This window comes from Ursus maritimus, unplaced genomic scaffold, assembly GCF_017311325.1.
Source record: "Ursus maritimus isolate PB19 unplaced genomic scaffold, ASM1731132v1 scaffold_24, whole genome shotgun sequence".
NCBI lineage: Eukaryota > Metazoa > Chordata > Mammalia > Carnivora > Ursidae > Ursus > Ursus maritimus.
Genome location: NW_024424897.1, coordinates 18,426,818 through 18,446,390, shown reverse-complemented (window position 1 = coordinate 18,446,390; position 19,573 = coordinate 18,426,818). Strand labels below are relative to the sequence as shown.

Here is a 19,573-nt window from a genome sequence, read left to right as displayed (position 1 = left end):
TTTTAAGTAGATCACTCTGGCATGCTGAGTCTGTAGATTTTTAAAATTTATTTATCTGGGCGGCGGGAGAGCACAAACAGGAGAAGTGGCAGAGAGAGAGGGAGAAGCAGGCTCCCCACTGAGCAGGGATCCCATGCAGGGCTCGATCCCAGGACCCTGGGATCATGACCTGAGCTGAAGGCAGACGCTTAACTGACTGAACCACCCATGTGCCCCGAGCCTGTAGATTTTTGTTATTGATTGAGGTGTATGAGGTAAAGGACAAAGAAACCCTGAAAACACCTTTAACCAAGATGGGGAACTCTGAGGAAGACATATGAGGGTACAAGGAGAAGGATAAGTTCGGTTTGGTATATCTTATAGGTACCGCGGGACCAGCTGGTGAAGACTCGCTGAAGGTCATTGAAGTGAGGCCAGATCTTCTGGAACCTCCAAAATGTGAATCGGGAATTCTCAACTCCGACGATGTTGATCTGTTTCTCCGTCTCTAAATATGCCCGGTATATCTGCCCCGAGGAATTTACACATGCCCAGGAAGTCTTCCTGTCTGCTCTCTGTTTACCTAAACCCTTCCTCGCTTTCCCACCCATGGCCGTCCTCACACCAAACTCCTTTACAAGTGGATTGTTATATTCATCCGGCCCTTGGCCTGGGCTGCTCTGTGGTGGTGACCTCTTTGGGAACGCGCCCGGTGACCACAGTTAGCATCAGTCAGTCAGTAAACAGTAAGGACTGAGCTGGTCTGGGCTCTGGGTGAGGCCCTGGGGTTACAGCAGCAAGCCAGAGAGACACACAGACTTTGTCCTACGGGAGTTTACACCCCAGCAAAGCCTGATGTGGATGAAACAAGACCGAATGTGAAGGCATCTGGGCTCCTGAAGATACAAATGGCATGATCTTTTTGTTAAGGAGTCAGAGAAGACCCCCTCAGAGGAAGTGATCTTTTAAGGGGAGCCCTGAATTAACTAGACAGTGAGGTGAAGAGGAACATTCGAGGCAGAGGGAATGGTATGTGTCTAGGCAGAATGTGTACTGGCCCTGGAAGAGAGTGTGGTATATTTTGGGATGTGGCTGGCTAGTATAGCTGAGTTGATGTGGAGGCCAGTAGGCGCAACAGATCCCCCAGGACCTTGTCGGCCATACTTAGTCACTCATTCAACAAATGTTTCTTGAGTGTCAAATGTATACCAGGCAATTTTAGGTCCTGGGATTACTATAGTAGACAAGCAGATAAGGTGTCTTCTACTTGGGGAGATCGACAATAAACAAGTAAACAAATATAGAAACAAAGATGGAGGAGGAGGCCTCACTAGAAAGGGTTGTTAGGGAAGGCTTGTCTATGAGGTGGCATTTGAGCTGAATCCTGAAGGATGAGAAAGCCAGCTGTGTGTAGAATTGAGGGATTAGCATTTGGGGCAGAAAGAACAAGTACAAAGGCCCTGTGGTAGGCATGTGTGAAGAACAAAAGCAATCACTTGGCTGGATCGTTGTGATTAGGAAGAGCAGGGTGAGAGAAGGTGGGAGATGGGAAGCGGGGGCCAGGCCTTGTAGAGTCACGTCAGTTGTTAGTACAGAAGTAATAAGATTTCTTTCCATTTTGTTTATTTCTTTAAATTTTTTTATTCATTTAAGTAAGCTCTACACCCAATGTGGGGCTCAAACTCATGACCCCGAGATCCAGAGTTGCACACTCTTTCAACTGAGCCATCTAGGTGCCCCCAGATTTCTTTTTAAAAGATCATTTTGCTTGCTGTGTGCAGAATGGACTGTAGGGGGCAAGACTGCAAGCAGGGAAGACCAGTTTTAGGAAGTCTTTGCAAAAGTTGAGCAATGATGGTCCCTTGAATAGGATGGGGATGAAAGCAGTGGGGAAGGGTACGCAGATTCGGGAGAGATACGGGAGTGGAATGGACAGGTCTAGGCGAGCAAATACATATGGAGGTTTAACAGGGAGAGAGAAGTCAAGGATGTTATCGTAGTTTCTAGTTTGAATAACTAGAGGTTGGTGATCATTCTGGGCCTTGAGGGATGAGGTGCCTGCACCAAATCCCAGAGGATACAGAGAAACCTACACAGGTTTGCAGTTTGGAAGAGCAGTCTCTGCAGATACCATCTTTTGGATTAGTTACCTATGGGTGATACTCGGAGGTTCCTAAGGTGACACGAACACCTAGGATAGAATGAGGAGGAGCCAATGCCAGCAGAATGGACCAAGAAGTCAAGAGATGGACAAGTGTCCACTGGATGGAATGATGAACATGCAGGTGGACTGTCACCCCAGGAGAGTGGTGAGTGGGAGGTGAGGAAATGGGAGACCATGAAGGGCCGTGAGCTTTCCAGCAATTTGGCCAAGAACACCAGAGTGTGGGGCCAAGGGAGAGGTCTTAGATGGGGCCTAGGTCTCCAGCCCTTGGTGCTTCCAGGAACCTGGGCAAGGCCTGTGCAGGGAAGGCTATCTTCCTTAACCTCAGAGGCCGAGTCATCTTGGCCCAGCCCATTTCCCATAAGAGCCCTGGGTGGAGTTAGGAAAGTCATCTCTAACCCTGGGTGAGGCTGAGGGCTCAAGATGGGAGGGTCACCCCAACTCCCAATGATAAGTCCTTACATGACAAGGGTGAACCCCTGACCCTAATAGTTCCTTGCCCCCAACTTCCCAAGGCAGTGCACTCTGGGAGAAAATGTTATCTGTTCCCCAAATTCTCAGTCTTTAGTGGTCTGACAACCCAAGGTGAACCAACTGAAATAAAAGTGCAATAACAGCACAGAACAATGTGACAGTGGGCTGCCTATGGAATCTTCAGGGAAAGATGGTTCTAGAAGGGGCAAACAAGCTGGCTTCAAGAGTCTTTCCCCACTGAACCTGGTGCGTCCTCCCTGTACCCCGCCCTTCATTGATTCCAGTGACCAGACAGCAGTCAAACCTTAGTTTTTCACTTTATTGTACAAAAAGAGGGAAAACAAAACTTCTACAGTTGGCCTTAAGCTTAGGCAGACACCTCTAAGACACTCCCTCCCACCTCCCAAGATACAAATTCAAGTCGTGGTTGTTGTTGAAACCTACAAAAACACTCCTTAAATATTAGAAAAAAAGGGGAGAGAGTGGGGGGGGGTCCTCCCACTCCAACCATCCCATCCCAGTGCCAAAATGCACTCAGAGTGACCTCTTACAGCACCAACACCCCCATCCCCACAGCCCTGTTCGTACTGTAAGAATTTTCAATTTTTAAAACGGGGGGGAAAAAAAAGTGCCCCATTCAAAGTTGTTTTTAAATGAAAACACATTCCACTAAAACACAACATCGTAGGGGCATTCAAACAGGAAAATGGGGTTCTTTGCAGGGGCTCTTGGGAAGAAATAGAACCTATGAACCCCTATATCAGGGTCAGGACAAAAGAAGGGGAGTGGGAGTGGGGAGAATCCTCCCCTAACTCCCCCACCCCCAGCACCACGTCCAAGGCAAAGCAGTTTGTCTGCTTTCCTTTGGGAGTGGGATCCACTTTCCCATCCCACCTCCTGGGTGGAATTCTCACTCTTCCCCCACCCCTTGGCTTTCATTCAGAGGGGGAAGGCGGAAAAGCACAAAGCCCCAACTAAATGGGTCGTGGACATGATTGTAAGGGAAAAAAAAAAAGCCAAAATTTAATCAAAAATTAAAAATTTCAATCCACAAGAGATAAGGTGGCTTGGCTTATTATTAAGGGTCTAAGGTTTAGGGTACCAGAAATTTTGAAACGGCCAGGAAGGGTTAGAGGGACAGCTGCAAAAGCAGCCTTTGCAGACCCCTTCCCCAGCTGGGAGTTTGGAGGGGTGGGGAAGGGAGCAGACCTGAGAAATCAAAGGGAATGGGGGTGGGGGAGCTGGAGGATATAGGGAAAGGCAGGAGGGGTGTAGGTTAAGAGCTTCCAATGCATTTCTTGGAACCCAGTTTCTGAGCCTAAGGTGGCCAGACAACCTCTCAGATGAACTGGAAAGGCCTTTCCCACTAAATAAAAGGCTCTTCGGTTCACCCAGTCTGTCCCCCTCCCAATGGCCCCGCTGGAGACCAGCGGCAGCCCAGAGTCCTGTGGCCCTGGCAGAGGGAAGCGGCTATAGGAAGCATTAGAGTGGCTTCAGAACCCCCCCAAAAAACTGAATCAGATATTAGGCAAAGCAGAGAATGTGGAGAAAGGGGGCTGCCCCAGCCTGTTCCCACCAGGATCAATGTCTCCCTGGCCCTCACCAACCCATTCATCAGATTCAGACTGAGGTGGGCTCCCCCTTCTCTTACACACACACATCCACACGCATGCGCACACACACACGCCTTTGCACACATCCACAGGTGCACCCATGCTATGTACAGGCGACACACACGCGCACACACTTTCCCATTCGCATCAAGACCGTTTTAAAAAAGTCCCAAACCTACCCCCTAAACCCACCCTCTCCCAGAAATGACAACAGAGACGGCAGCCGAGATCGGTAGGAAACGTCTCGTTGACAGCTCAGAGCTTAAAAAAAAAAATATATACACATATATAAAAAACACTTCTGCCCCCTCCCCCCATGAGTGGGTCCAGGCAGCTCCTTCCTGCAGAGGGCAGGGGAGAGGGCTGTGGGGCGGCGCCCGTTTTCTCTGAGGCTCCTGCCCTCCTCTCCCCACATGTTCCCTGCCTCCAGTTCCAATGTAGGGGTCCAGTCGGCAAGCCCCTCTGGGAAGGGAGGGGTCTTCCCCAAGCTTCCACCCTCCCATGGGTCGGGCTGCAGGTGTGGAGGGCCTCACCGAACTCTTTGGGACCCCCCCACCCCACTCCCAGGTCCATTGTCCATGACGGAACCGCAAGTGCAGAAGAGGGGTGGGCCGGGCCGGTCCAGTGGTGGCTCAGTCTGATGGTTGCGCTCCCTGGAGGGCCCCCCAGGGCTGATGTCTCTGAGGCTGCAGAGTCCTGGCCTGGGCTCCTCCAGCCCCTCCCCCACCAAATTAAAAAAAAAAAAAAGGAAAAGAAAAAGAAAAGAAAGTGGGGGAGGTCAGGGGGCAGGGGACAGAACATGGGGGAGAAACAAAGGTGGTCAGTTGGGGAGGGGAGCCCTGCGTGGGACTGAGCCTCAGTTGGAGTCAGAGTCCGAGGAGTCCCCCGAGGAGGAGGAGCTGGAGCTGCTGCCCTCAGACTCGTTGTCCTCGTCCTCGTCATCATCCTCGTCGTCATCCTCGTCCTCGTCATCCTCCTCGTTCTGGGGGGCAAGGAGCGCGGTCACCAGGTGGCAGTCTTGGTGAGCACCGCCCCCCTCACCCTGCCACCACGCCCCGCCACCTGACCTCATCTCCGTCCTCGCTCTCGTCCTCACTGCTCGACTCAGAGGAGTCCCCGCCGTCCTCAGAGGAGTCCCCATTCTCATCGTCCTCCTCCTCTTCATCCTCATCCTCATCCTCCTCATCCTCTTCATCATCCTCCTCGGACTCCTGGGAGGGGCGGAGGCACATCAGTGGTCTCTGCCACACCCCTCCAGGCACTGAGGACCCCCCTCCTCCATCTGGGAGGCGCTCCTTACCGACTTGGACTGCAAAGCAGTCCGGCTGGACTTGGGGTTTGGGCCTCGCAGCTTGGTCATGCTCTTACGTTTCTGTAGGAAAGCATGGGGACACAGACCAAGGGAGCAGCCGTGAGTTCCAGACAACGCCCCCTAACCCCTCCCTTTCCCCGGTGCTGCCCTGCTCCCAGACTCACATTGGAGATGTACTCTTTATACGCTGCACGGTCCTGGGGAGACAGACTCTGCAGGAGACAGAGGAGGACGTACAGGTCGGAACACCACCCAGACTCCTGCGGCCCGAGCGTGCTGGCCGAGCGCCCGGCAGCGGGCTAAGCACGTACGTACCGTTACCCCATTTTACCCCTGCCACTCCCCCCACACCTTGGGTCTCTACAGACAGCCCCCCAGGATCAGAGAACACAGCTTCCGTCCTACTGCTTGAGATACCCTGAACCCTTTTCTAAGCTACCCTGTCCTGGGACCACTGGTTTTCATGTCCCTCCTGTCGTTCTACTGAAGCGGAGGCCCCGGAGTTAGTCCTTCCTTAGCTCAGAGAAGCCGCCCACAACGACCACCACAGTCTGGTATCACCACTCTCACCCAACAAGCCTGGAGCCACAGATGAGGGGGTCTGGGGCTCCCCAAACCTCTGGACACTAAAACCCTGCTACCTCCCAGGGTCCCTGGCTAACCTGCCTGGACAGCTGGGGATGACACAGGTGACTCTCCCTACGTTATAGTTCTGACTGCTCGACCAAGGCGCCGAAGGGGCGCTCAGAGGCTCAGGGCCAAACCAGAGCCTGGGCGAGGTCCTCTGGTCTCGGCTGGAGGTAGGAAAAAGCAATCTGATTCGGATTATTCTACTTACTCGCTGTGTGACCTTGGGTAGGTTACTTCACCTCTCTGAACCTTGGTTTCTTTTCTTTGCTAGTCATCATTACCCTAGAGGACTGCTGGGACACTGAATGAAATCACGAATGCAGACCAGCCAGCCGATGCCGCCTCCTGCCCAGGGTCCCCAGTGCTCTCACCTTGACCCAGAGGTCCAGGTGTACTTTGTACTGCTTCTGCTGCTCCTCCGCCAGTTTTTTGTAGTGCTCCTTCTGGCTCTGGGAGATGCGCTGCCAGCGGCTGCCAATCTCCACCATGCGCTCTTTCAGTGGCAGGTGGTTCAGCTCCCCGTTGGACAGCAGCTCCTGGGAGAACTTCTGGTAACCGTTCCTAGGAGGCGGGGCGGTGCCAGGAGGATTAGGACACGGACGCAGCCACCTTCCAGCCGGGACCCTCCCTCCGGCCAGGGTGGGTTCCGGCCCTCTGACTCACATGGGAGGCTTTTTCGGTTCTCCTTGGAACTTCATTTTCTTGGATGAGTTTGCAGCGGCTGGGGGTGCCCGCATCTCACTCAGCTCTCTCTGCGAGGACACCCACAAGGGTCACGCTCGCTCCACCCCCCCACCCGGAAGTATTTCTACCTCCTGCCCCACGCCATCAGTGCCTCAGAAATGGAGGCAGAGCTGGGGAGCAACGTCCTGACAGCTCACACCTGGGTCAGGCGCCGCTGCTCGAAAGTGCTGGCATAACTACAACCACGTGACCAGTATCACTGCCCGCATTTACTGATGTGTGACTGAGGTTCAGAGAAGGAAGGTGTGAGATCTGCTCAGGGTCACACAGCCCAGGCTGGGGCTTCTGACTCCATGGCCCACCCACTAAGGAAAGGGGGCTGCGACCCCTGAAGTGGAGGGGTGCCCACCACGCTGACCGGGGCAGAGCCCTTCGTCCCACCTCATATCGCTTTTGGTCTTCGGCTGCCTTCTTAATCCACATCAACTTCTCCTTCTTCTCCATGTTGTTCCAGGTCATCTCCATGGCTTTCAAGGCCTTCACCCGGTCATTCTGGAGACAAACAGGGATGTCAGCTATGGGAGGGGTCACCTGGGGCAGGAGGCGGCCCGTGTGGCCAGGCTGCGGAACAACCCCTTTCGGGCTCCCTGCCACCTTGAAGCGGGCCAGGTAGTCCCCGATGACGCTCTGTTGCCAGATCTCCTCAGCTCTCTTGGGTGACTCGGGCAGCTTGCCCCGTTCCTCGCGGTCCCCGCCCGGCTTCCTCTCCGACTGGGCCTTCAGCGCCGCCTCCCGGGCCTTGTACTTGGCCTGCGGAGGGACGGCAGGGGCGTCAGCCTTCCGGCCGCCTGCAGGGGGCGCGCGTTCCCCGTCCAGCGCTGGAAGGCCCCCCCCACCCACCAGGGCGGGGCTGCCGGAGGCGTGGGCTGGTGCAGATGTCTCCAGCCTGGGGCTCAGCCCGCCAACGGGCTCTGCTCCCCCGGGGAGCCGGGGCCCTCAGCTGACAGCTTCCCGCCTTCCGGCTTGCTGAGCTCCCAGCCCCAGCATCCGAGCCGGCACCCACGTGGGGCTCGCACAGCCCGAGGCTAAGTGCAGCTAGCCCCTGGGGGCGAAGCGGGGGGGGGAACCGGGGAACCTGGCCCTGGCAGCCACTCCGGGCTGGGCTGACCTTCTTCTTTTCCGACAAGTCGTTCCACATGCGGGCCAGAAGACGGGTCAGCTCGCTCTCCGAGAGCTCGGGCCGTTCCTCCTGCAGCTGCCGCCGCTTCTCTTCAGAGAAGATGAACATGGCTGACACGGGCCGCTTGGGCTTCTCCGAGCCCCCCTGTAGGTGGACAAAGAAGGTCGGGTCCGTGGGGGTGCTGGCAGGAGCCCCAACTCCCCCACCCCCACCCCCAGGCCGTCTGCCCCCTTGCGCACCTTGCCCCCTTCCTGCGAGGGCTTCTTGGAGGCTGGGCTGGTGGCTTGCTTCTTGTTGATGCTCAGCATCTTCTCCTCCCCCAGGACCCGCTGCTGTTCCTCCTCAGGCAGGCTCTGGCCGGACACAAGAGGCCGCGTGGGGCTGCGCACCTGCTTGCCGGCCCGCTCCCAGGTGCTCCCGAGGGCCTCCACCCCAAGGCCTCTGTCCGCCCGACGCCCCCCTCCAGGAACACTCACCTCTAGGAAACGGAGCAGCTCCACCTCATAATCTTTCTTTTTCTGGGAAAAGGAGGGGAGTCAGGGTCAGTCTGGTTCTCAGAGCACAATAACCCTCTACAAAACGTCCAGAGCCTGGACAGGGGCTCGTCTCCCCCTATAGATGGCAGACGCGAGGCCGGAAGCCATCTGCCCTGAGCAGCCCAGGTGCGAAACCTCGCCTACCACCGCGTCTGTAGCAGGCGCCCGAGATCCTTCTCCCCAGTAACGGACTGACCCCGAGCTAGGGCCAGATCTCCCGCATCAGACTCCCGAGGCCAGGCCGAAGCGTCCCCTGAAGGCCTCCTTAGCACAGCTCACCTGGTCACACTTCTTGTGGTAGGCGTCCTTCTCCTTCTGGGAGAGCAGCTTCCACTGCTGGCTGCATAGCACCATGCGCTCAGTGCTGGGCACATCCTTCATGTTGGCCATCAGCTCGGCGCAGTACAACGAGTAGCTGTTCCTAGCGGAACCCGCAGGAAGGGAGAGGTGTCCTCCCTCAGTATCCTCCCTGAGTGACCAGGGCGGCCCCGGGGCAGCTGGCTTCCTCAACTTCAGAGCCCGGCCTTTGCGGGCCTAGCTCCCTAGATGCCCACTTGGCCACTCACCCCCCCACCCCCACCCCAGGGCAGCGCTCACGGAGGTGGCTTGGTGGGTCGCCCATCAAACTTGTCCTTGAGCTGGCGTTCGGCCTTGGTGAGGGTGGACTTGGTGATGCCCTCCTCACTGATGTTCAGCTCAGGGTGCTTCTGGATATAGTCACGCATAATCTCCTGCAGAGTGAGGTGGGGGGACGGAGGGCAACGGGGTGTGGGGTTAGCCGGGGCCGGGGCGGGGGGAGAGCCGCTGGGGGGGGGAGGCAGGGAGCAAAAGCTGGGGGGTGGCCGTGTCTGCTATGCCACACGAGACATGGCGCCCTGCCCTGCCCTAGCCTGAGATCTCATGGGAGGGGGCAGGGAAGGTAGGGGCAGAGGTGAGGGGCCCAGAAGGCCCCTCCCTCAATGGAAGGACAGGGAATGGCTGCCTCCTGCAGACTGCGGAGGCCACAGAGTCAGAGGGCAGAGGCTCTTGAAGAGCCGGATGGGGAGGAGCGCAGCGGAAGCCTAACCTCGTACTCCTTCCGCTGCTCCAGGGCCTTATGAATCCATTTCAGCCTCTTTTTGTCCGAGAGCTGAGACCACTGCTTCCCCAGGGAGTCCTTCACCTCCTTCGTAGTGGCCTGCAAACCAAAAGCCGTCAGACACACACAGGCAGCCAGGGGCACAGGGAGGGGAGGGGGGAGGGGGGCACCGAGGCCCCCGCCCCCTCAGGCCACAGGAGGTCACATGAGTGTCCCCCACAGGCCAGGAGGGGAAAGTGGAGAGGCGGGGGTCCCGCCTAGGTGCAAGGGGACAGGCTCACACACGCACGCACGCACGCACTCGCACGCCAGCTGGCCCAGGCCCTGTCCATGCAGCCCACCCCTGGGGAGGGGCCTCCTCTCCTGCTCCCCTGCACCGTGCCCGGCCGACCTGGCGCGGCTCCCCCCTTGCCACCACCGTGCGCCCTCCATCCCTACCCCCTGGCCGGACACTCACATCTGGCCGCACTTTGAGGTACACCTTCTTCTCATGGGTGTACCACAGCTGCTGGGGGGTTTTGGGCTTCTCGGGGATGTCCGACTTCTTGGCATTCTGGATTAGGTCAGGGTGATCCTCCCTAGCCAGGGTGTGGGGAGCAACAGTCAGCCGGTGCAGGGGGACCCTGCCAGGGAGACCCCAGCTAGCTACCCCACCCACCAAGGCTTCTCGGCCTAACAGCTGGGACCTAGTGGGACAGTGGCTACCTGCCTGTCCCTGCCCTTGAACAGGACCCACTAGGGTCTACACATGACCCATCCATCTTCCATGCCTCACGGATGGCAAGCTTGAGGCTCTGGTGTTACCCTATCCTGCCACACCCAGTGCCCTGTGGCCCTCCTCTGGGCTCCACTGCCTTACCTGAACCGGGCCAGGTTTCGCTCGAACTCCTGTTTCTCTCTCTGGAAGTCCTGAATATATTTCATCTGGGGGAGGAGGGGACGGGGTCATCCACGACCCAAAGCCTGAGCTATAAAAGCCACTGAGTCCTCCTTGCTAGCTATTTTGCCTCCCAGTGGTGACGTGGACAGAGGGTGACGTGAGCTGCCAGAGGATGGTGGCCTGCCTTCCAGTGGGTTGGGGAGACTCAACGGTAGCCCAGACTGTTGGCTTAGAACCAGACAGTGCGAGCTACAGGGGTCTCCCAGAACACATCCTATAGCCTATTCCGTTCTGTTGAGAGAGGGAGAGTCCCAGAAGTGGGACCCAGCCTCACCCAGTCACAGTGAGCAGTGACAGGGCCAGGACTCCCCCTGGCCCTACCAACCCTCCCTGCCCACCTTTCCCCAACACCGCACAACTCCCCATGAGGAGTCAGGAGGAGGCGTAGGCCTTGCTCCCATTATTCCCTCCTCCCATGTCTGTGGCAGCTGGAGTTGGTCCGTTGCCTCCAAGGTGGCCCACGGGGCCAGGGGCAGGCTGAGTCCCGCTTTCAAGGCCCAAGAGGGGAGACGGTGTTGAGGGCGCCCAGACTGAATTCTTGCAGCGTAAGTGACATGCTAATAGACCGGTCTCCTGCATTTGGATTTTCTTCCTCATCCACGGAGCAGTGCCTCTGGTCCCCTGGCTATCCTTCACATGCCTTCCCCACTCTGAACCCCCTCCCATCACCTTCCTCCCGGCTCCTCCAGCCCTCCCTTCCCCACCCCACTGGCTCTCCTCCGCCTTGGCTTCTCTTCCTTCTCCCCCACCTCTTTCTGAAGGGCTGGCCTCCCTTCCCGCCATCACCCGACTACTTCTGTTTTGTTCCTGCCTCTCCATCCTTCACTCTTCCTTTCCCACCTGTCTCTTTCCTTTCCTCATCTACCCCGTCCTGGCTACCACTCAATGGCCAGCTCTCCTTTCTCCCTTTTCCCCCGATTCACAAGAGACAGCCTTGGAAGGGTCCAGGGGCTCACGGCAACTGAGCCCGACCCCTGCCTCTCCCAGGAGAGGCACCAGGCACAGGAAGAGACACCTCACTTTCCCCTGGGATTCCTGCAGAACATGGGGAGCAGAGCCCAGCCCACTCTGCCCCAGTCTCAGCCCTCCTTGCAAAGAACAGCGGCTCTAAGAACAAGAAGTCACGCACAGGACTGGGCTTACCCTCCGCACCTCAGATAAAGACCAAGTCCAGAGAAATGAAGGAACTTACCGCAGGTCACACACAGCAATTCAGGGATAGTCAGGAGAACAGGCCCAAGTCTTGGGTCCCCCAGGCCAGCACCCTGTCTGCTCTACCACATAATGTCTCAGCCCTCCCTGGTCCTGGGACCCTCTGCCTCTCCCTCCCACGCCCTGAGTATCTGGGTGTCATGTACAGTCTGCTCTGCAACATCCCCATCAGAGGGGGCGAGGAGAACTCCACCACCTCCTACTCCGGCTTGGCCTGGGCAGCCGTGGTAGACAGCTGGTTTCACCCTGCCAAGCTGGCTCCTTTTCGGGTACACAACCGAGGGGGCATGTGAGCTTGCAGCCAGAGTGCACGAACCGGGAAGACAGGAGGGCCAGTGCTGCCTCCTGAGAGAGCTGGCTGTGTGTGGCTGTGTCTCTTCTTCCCCCCAATGTGCCCTCTTCTCTCCCCCGCTGCCCCTCACCGACACCTCTCCCAGCTCCGCTTCGCAGCCCGGCACCCTGGCTGTCCACCTCTCTCCCCACCCCATCTCGCTCAGGGCCCGCCTGGCTGCAGGCTCCTCCATGGCTTGGCTGCCAACCTCAGGGAGGGTCCACTTGACCTCACTGTGCGGGACTATATCCAACCCTGCCTGGGAGACTGGGGTAACCTCTGCCCAAGGTCAACGACCTCCGGACCGCAGGAGGCCACAAGGGACACGGTGCGTCCTTGGGCGAACACGTGCGCGGAGGAAGGAAGCCCACTTCACGTGCGGATGTGGCAGTGGGAAGCACACCCGAGTCCTGCTGTGCTGTCACTAGTTGCGGGACCCGGGACATAAGTCCCTCCTGAGCCTCGGTTCCATGCCCTCACAATCGGAATAACCCCTTCTCCAGGGGGTTCCCTGTACGGGGATGCTGCGTGCATCAGATGAGACCACGGTGGGAAACGTCCGAGGATGGACTGCTGGGCCAGCCTGCCAGTGAGAAGGCGAGCACAGAAGCCGAGCTGTGTGAGAGAACACTGTGGACTGTCTGTGCTGTAAAGGTGGGTCTGAGCACCTGCCGCAATCCGGCTTACGCCTTCGACAGTGCCTGGGCCTGACCGCGTGTGGGACCGGGAGGAGGAGATCGAGTGTGGCTGCCCAAGACCCTACACTCTGCTGGGCCAACCCACCCCCACCCAATGCCAAGTCCCTCCATCTAAGCCTCCCCCCACAGCTGACCTACACTGCACCAGCTGCTCCCTGCCTTTTCCCTCCTCCCCGGCTCGCCCCCCTCCCCCCACCTTCTTCTTCTCCGGCAGCTCCTTGTATTTCTTGGACAGAATCTTGGTCAGGTCCAGGTTGCTCATCTCAGGGTGGAGCTTCGCATACTTGGCCCGCTTCTCCATGAAGAAGCGGAAATAAGGGGTCAGGGGCTTCTTTGGGAAGTCCGGGTGTTTCTGGAAGGAGGGTCAAGGACACGGTGAAGGTCAGACAGTATCCGTTCTTTGGCCCATTCCTCTCCTACACGTCATGCTCCTCTTCCTGAAAACTCACCTTGAGTTTTTTGCCTTTGTAAGGGTTTTTAACATGTTCCTGAGCATCAAGGATCAATTCTGTCAACGTTCGGAACTTCCTCACCTGGAGGAAGAAGGGAGGTGAATGCAAGGGGGAGTTCAGAAAGCGAAACACCACCCCAGAGCATACCCCCCTTTCCAATGGGTCTCCTCTATTTTCCACTAGACTGAATTTATCGAAGGGGGAGGGGCAGAGTCCAACAGCCACAACTCAGCCCCTGACACCCAGGCGCTGGCCCATGCCTCCGGCAGAGGACCAGGCAGTCCGTACACACCAAAGGACAGCAACAAGGTGACCACCTGACCTCGATGTGTTGTCCATGCCAGCACCTCATTCAATCCCCAGAACAGTTCAGGCGACAGAAGCTCCAAGACGGTAAGTATTCAAGGCCACACAGCTAGAAAGTGGCAGAACTGAGAACTCTAGGCCAGTGCTGTCAACCGTGCCACCTCCCAAATGTACAAGGGCGACCACATGAGCACCTCGCCTGGTCTCTTTCCTTCCTGTTTATAGACTTCTGTTTCCTCTCCCCCACCAGGAAGGTTGAGGCAGGGGTTCGTGTAGATGTGTCAGGAAAGGGGGGGATCAGTTACCTCATTAGAAATCTCCACCCATTTGAGCTTGCACATGTCTCCGGAAAAGTCTTTAAATGCTACTTTTTCCCAGTCCATATGTGACTCGGTGGTTTTGAACTTGGAGCTGTCATTGGATGGAAGGTTGTTCTTCATGCATTCCAGCAAAGTCAGCATGTCTTCCTGAGACCAGCGGTCTGGGGAGGGGTAAGAAAGGCAATCATGCCCAGCTCATGCTTTCCCTTCCTCTGTTCCCCAGTCCTTAAATGTTCAATCCTTCTTTCCCAGAGCGTCCCAAATCCCTGGTTACCTCCGATCTGAAGGCAAAGACAAGACATGACCTATTCATAAGGGAAAACTGTGACCATATGGATTAGAACAGGAATTCCAGTCCAGACAGCATCATACCTAGAAAGCCAGACTTGAAGTCAGGTCTGGCCTACTTCAAAACCATGATCATCTCTAACACGCCAGGCTGCCAACAGGCTACTATTTATTGTGGGGGAGAGAAAGAAATGAAGCTACAGTGATTTGGGGCCTGGTGGGCAAATGGCTAACTTACTGGGATAGGGGAGAGAAGCAGGGAGGCACAACACGTCTAAATGTGTTGCCAAGTTTAAGTTCCAGGTGGACCCCATAGATGTAAAAGGACTGAGGATGGAGTGTGGGCAGTAAGGAGAACCCATGCAGACATTTCTCTCTGCCACAGCCGGAAACTAACATTGGAGATGTGAATAATTTGGGGCAAGGAAGAAAAATGGAATGCAAATGGAAGAACCATACAGGGTAGCTGGGAGGCAAGACAAGGCAGGTGGGCAAAGGCCCTCAGGGCCCTGGCTCCAGGGAGAACCCCCAGAATTCTGAGTTGTCTTCTGGGTCCCACTCCCCATGGAAGCAAAAAAAAAGGGGGGGGGTCTAAACCAGCTATTTCCAACCACTGAACTACAGCTCCAGGAGGCCTCTCTGGAGGGTGGTGACCCTGGAAGGTAAGCTGGGAGAACAGATACCAGGGCCAGGAGTCAAAAGGGCTCTTCATTTGCATTTGCATCTGGTAACCTGGGTCAGGGTTTCCACAAGGTGGGTCACATGGGCCAATAATCCTCTCTCCTCTCAGTGTCCCACAGTCATGGCCAGCTGCTCAGCTTCATCCTACCCCCTGCCCCCACACACATGAGATCCCTACTGGATGGGGTAGGGTCTAGTGATGGACCTCCTATGGCTTGGAACCTCAAACCACCAAAACATCCTTTCCCTCCACCTGCCTCGCCAAAACCCGTCCTCTGAGTAACAATAAAACACCTGAAAAGCCTTCCCCATCTTTTCCTTCTCCCCCTTCCCCTACATTCCTCATCCCTCCTCCCACTCCAGGACACTGGGTGAGGAGAGGACACACTCTGGCCTGATTGGGAAGCCCAGAAGGAAGGCTTTTGCACAGGCCTCCTTCTCTCTCTCTAAGCGGAAGAATGGAGTGTGAAAAATACAGTTTATAGCCTCAAGGCCAAATAATTGGGTTTAGCCAAACTTGACTCCTGAAACCGAAGACAGCCCCCTCGTCTCAATTCAGAGACTGCCGACTGTCTAGCCCCTTTGGAAGGGGAGTGGGCCCTGCAGACAGCCGTGTGGGAAAAGAGGACATAAGTTAAAGGGCTCCTACCTTGGCCTTTGGGGGCGGCCATTTCCAGGTCTGTGGGGCAGTCAGCTTCTCCGTTCATTCTTCAGCCGTCCAGCCACCTCCTCCAGCCACCTCCTCGGGTCGTGCTGGCCGGGCAACCCGCGGTCAAAACCACCTCACCCTTTAGGAGAGACACCAGTCCCCACTCAGGCGGCATGCGAGGTGAGGGACTTTCTATTCCTCCCTCCCCCAAAGGGGAGGGGGGGCACAAGTCCACACTCGCGGAGACCCTGCCGAGACCCTAGTAGACCTAATGGGTCGGTGGGTGTGGGAGTGCGCCCCCCCTCCCCACCCCTGCAGCCCGGCTCCACCGCGTGCGCCCTCCCCTGCCCACGCGAGAGACTGCTCCCAGCTCCCGCGTGCAGCTAGCGCCCGCCCTCCGCCCTCCTTCCCACCCGGGCCAAAAAAAAAAAAAAAGATCTCCTCCTCCTCTGTGCGCCCGCCCCGGGGAGGCCCCAGGCTGGAGGGCGGGGGAGGAGGAAGGGCGGGTAAAGGGCGCGCGCGGCCGCGGAAGCGGGCACGCGCCGCAGTCTCCTCCTCCCGCCTCCCCCCAGCCGGTTCCCCCCGCCTCCGCAACCCGGCGGGGACCCGGACGCAGCGCAGCCGCCGCCGGCCCCGGAGCGCAGCGGCCGCACCGCCCCCGGGGACCGGATCCGGATTCCCGCCGCCCCCCCTCTCGGGCTCCCGACGCCGTCCCCGCCCGCCTGGGCGGGCGAGCAGCCGGAGAGAAGCGGCCTAGCCTGCCCCCCGCCCCCGAGCCACCCACCCCGGCCAGAGGCGCCGCCACCGCCCAGCCACCCAGACGCGCACGGAGAAGCCCGGCGCAGAGGCGCGACCACGGCGGGAACCGCCGCCTCCTCCCCCGAGCTTGCGGCCCAGCCCCGCCGGCGCCCCCGCCCCGGCCTCCGGGGAGCCGAGCCAAGGAGAGGGCGGGAGGACGGCGGCCGGGAGGCGGGGGCGCAGAGCTCACCGGCCCCGCCGCCCCCTCCGGCGGCCGGCGAGAACTGCGCCTGCCGGCTCGGAGAAGCGCGGGCTCCTCTGCCCGCGGCCGGGGCTCTGCTCGGGCCTCGCTTCCTGCCCTCCCCTCCCCCGGCTCTCGGCGTCCTCTCCAGTGCCCTGATCCTCTTTCGTCCAGTCCCCTGCCTGGAGGGCGCCCCGGGTCCCCCCCGGCGTCTACGGCACCCGCGGTTCGCTCCCCGCCGCCCGGCCCCGACCCCGGCGCGCGTCCTCAGCCGCCTCGGTTACCCGGCGCAGCGCGGCCTCCGGGCTTCCCGCTCCGGCGGCTCCCTCCCCGGCTCTGAGCGGCGGCGCCCTCCCCCGCTCGGCCGGGCACAGCCGCAGCTCCCTCCCGCGGCGGCAGCGGCTCCTCCTCCGGGCGCGGCGGCGGCGGCGCTGGGGCGGCGGCTGCTGCTGTGGCGGCGGCGGCGGCTGTGGCTGCTGCTGCCTGCTGCTCCTCGCGGCGAAAAGCACAAAGCACAGCGCCCTCCGCCTGCAGGCAGCCCGCCCGCCGCCCGCCCGCCGGCCCCGGCCTCAGCTCGCACACCCCCCGCCGCCGCCGCAGCCTCCGCCGCCGGAGCGGGGAGGAGGAGGGAGAAGGGAGGAGGAGGAGCGGGAGGGGGGGCGGGAGAAGCGGGGCAGCGAGCGCGTCCTTCCCCGTAGAGCGCACACCGACCCCCGGGGAGCGAGCGCCAGCCCGCCCGCCTCGCCGGCTCCGCTCCCTCCCACAGCCTGCCCGGGCGGGCTCCGCGGGGGGCAGCTGGGAGGAGGGGCGGGAGCTGGGGGGACCCGGGCGGCCGAGGCGGAGGGAAGGAAGGAGGGAGGGGGTGGTGGTAGTGGTGGTGGTGGTGGTGGTGGTGGTGGCGGCGGCGGCGGCGGCGGCGGCTGCTGTTGCTGCTGCTGCTGCTGCCGCCGGGGAGGGGGGGGCCGGGGCAGGGAGACACGCAGCCGCCCGGATGGCGGCGGGGCTCGGAGCCGAGGCGGGCGGGCGCCGAGAGCGACCTCGCCAGACCCGCGGGGGAACTAGCAGGCTCGGCCGGCGCGGGAGGGAGGGCGCGAGGCGCGGCCGCAGAGAGGGTGCCCGGAGGGCCCCCCGGCGGCCGGGGAGGCTGAGGGGTGCCCGCAGCCCTGCTTCGGAGCTCTCCCACAAGTCCTCCTAGCTCAGATTCAGGCTTCCACGGCAGTCCTCACTCGCTACCCTCTCCCGCCTCCTGGAGCTGGCGCTCCGCGCCCACCCTCTTCCCCGGAGCGTGGCGACCGGCTTGGGGCGCACGCACGCCCATCGCGGCGCCAGCCTTCGGCGCCTACCTCGCGGTCCCCTTGCTGCCGAACAGCACACACACAAAACTTAAAAAAAAAAAAAAAATACCGTACAAAATGCCCTCCCTGCAAATAAAAAAAAAAAAATCCCCTTTGCTCCTTACACCCCGGAAACGGCGAGGGGGCGATGGGCTTCGGCGGAGGAGCCGCGCTGGGAGCCGGTTCAATCCAGCCCGGCATGGCTCCCCAGGCCTGCCCGGGCGCATGGAGATCGGCGCCGCCGCCACTCACAGCAACCCCTCTCCCCCGAAATCCGCGGAGCCCGGGCTCACTTACCGAGCGTGTGAATGGGAGCGCGGGCCAGGGGCACCTAGGGGTGCGGCGGGCCGAAGAGCGGAGCCGCAGCTCCGCCGCAGCCGACGCCGGGGCAGCGAGTCGCCAGACAAAGCCCGAGATGGCGAAGCGGAGCGACGGCTAATGGCGAGCCCCACGCGCCGCGCTCCGCCCGCCCCGCTCCGCCCGCCCGCCCGCCTCGGCGCAGCGCAGCGCCGCTCCGAGCGCTCGCCCGTCAGAGCCGCCTCGGCGCCGCCGCCTCCCGGGCCACCCCGGCCTCGCCTGGCCCCTCCGCCTCCTTCGGGCCACTCAGCCTCACCCCCTTCCCTCCCACCGCGATGGGGGCTGCACGAAAATAAAAAAAGAAAAAGAAAAAATGCTTTTCTTTCTTTCTTTCTTTCTTTTTGGTGGGGGGCAGGGCAGGCGTGTTGAGACTTTTGGGGTTTTTTGCCCCCAGCTCGCACTCACCTGCGGAGCCGCCGGGAGGGCTGGGGGTGGGGGCGCGCGGGGCTGGAGCCGGCGAGCGCGGGTTGAAAGCTAGCCAAGCTCTGCAGCGCCCGACCCGGGCGTATACGCCGCCGCCAGTCCCCGCAGAGAAATCGTCCTCCTACCCCCGCCTCCATCGCTCTGCGTTTCTCTTCCAATCAGCCGGTCGCTTGGCGGCTCCTCCATTCTCCGGCCAAGCCCGCTGCCTAGAGCGAGCTCCACTCCTCCATCTGCTAGCCCGGCTCCTTGCTCCCCTGCCGGGGCCGGCGAAGCGACGTGGGGCCGGAGGGGGAGTTGCGAGGGAACCTGCCTGCTTCCCGCTCCCATTGCTCCCTCCCCGCTGCCTCCTGCCTCCTGCTTCTCTCCTGCGTCTTTCCAACTCTCCCCTGTCGCCACTGGTGTGTGTCTGAGTGTGTGCGCGGGTTTTTTTTTTTTTTTTTTTATTGCTCTTTGCTTTTGCAACCCTGAAGCCAAAGCGAGGGGGTGGGGGATAAAGGAGGGGGGTGTTACGAAAAAAAAAAAAAAAGAAAGAAAAAGAAGCTCTTAGATTTTCAACACATCGAAAAACCGGGGGAGCACCCAGCCTCGCCGGATCTCAGCTCCCCGCGAGGGCCTTCCGGGTTTTAGAGCGAGCCTCTCGTTGTTCTCAAAGCCCCTCACCTCCGCTGGGTTTAGGATCCGAGGTGTCCGAGCAAAAAGTTCTCCCCCTGGGCCGTAGCGAGGGGTGTCAGGGTGGGAGTTAGGGGGATTTCTCAAGAAGCAGCAGCCATCCCCCCCTCCACCCTGGTTTCGGTAGTTGGGCCGGGGCTAGGGTGGAGAGCCTAATCCCGGTGGGTCTGCGCGAAGGGGCTTCCGGGGCGAAGTGGGAGCGGGGAGACCGCGCTTCCCGCATCTCCCCCTCGGTCTCTGCCTCCTGTCCCCTGCCAGCTCCCCCTTTAATTTTTTTTTTTTTT

At 59.6% G+C, this 19,573-nt stretch overlaps 1 protein-coding gene and 1 long non-coding RNA gene across 6 annotated transcripts in view; one reads left to right on the top strand and one right to left on the bottom strand.

Moving 5' to 3' along the window:
* LOC103665586 overlaps nt 1–4,961 on the top strand; it is an 8,406-nt gene extending 3,445 nt beyond the window's left edge. The window contains exon 3 of the long non-coding RNA XR_569315.2: nt 364–4,961. This is a non-coding gene — a long non-coding RNA (uncharacterized LOC103665586). The remainder of the gene's footprint in view (nt 1–363) is intronic.
* On the bottom strand, nt 4,460–19,567 carry UBTF (upstream binding transcription factor). Of its 5 annotated transcripts, none has more exons than XM_040640533.1 (21): nt 18,603–19,567; nt 15,528–15,666; nt 13,895–14,070; nt 13,281–13,364; nt 13,028–13,183; nt 10,510–10,574; nt 10,108–10,228; nt 9,639–9,749; nt 9,170–9,303; nt 8,852–8,993; nt 8,513–8,554; nt 8,276–8,389; nt 8,025–8,180; nt 7,511–7,666; nt 7,298–7,408; nt 6,836–6,924; nt 6,544–6,733; nt 5,707–5,754; nt 5,531–5,602; nt 5,298–5,441; nt 4,460–5,212 (listed from the first exon to the last, which is right to left on the bottom strand). In XM_040640533.1, exons 2-21 carry the CDS (start codon nt 15,583–15,585, stop codon nt 5,087–5,089), a joined length of 2,295 nt encoding a protein of 764 aa, XP_040496467.1. In that variant the 5' UTR covers nt 15,586–15,666; nt 18,603–19,567; the 3' UTR covers nt 4,460–5,086. The 5 variants fall into 5 exon arrangements, with proteins under 5 accessions (XP_040496467.1, XP_040496465.1, XP_040496466.1 ...); XM_040640531.1 differs by lacking the exon at nt 18,603–19,567 and adding an exon at nt 18,138–18,276; XM_040640532.1 differs by lacking the exon at nt 18,603–19,567 and adding an exon at nt 16,791–16,908.
* Between the last annotated feature and the right edge of the window lie 6 nt (nt 19,568–19,573).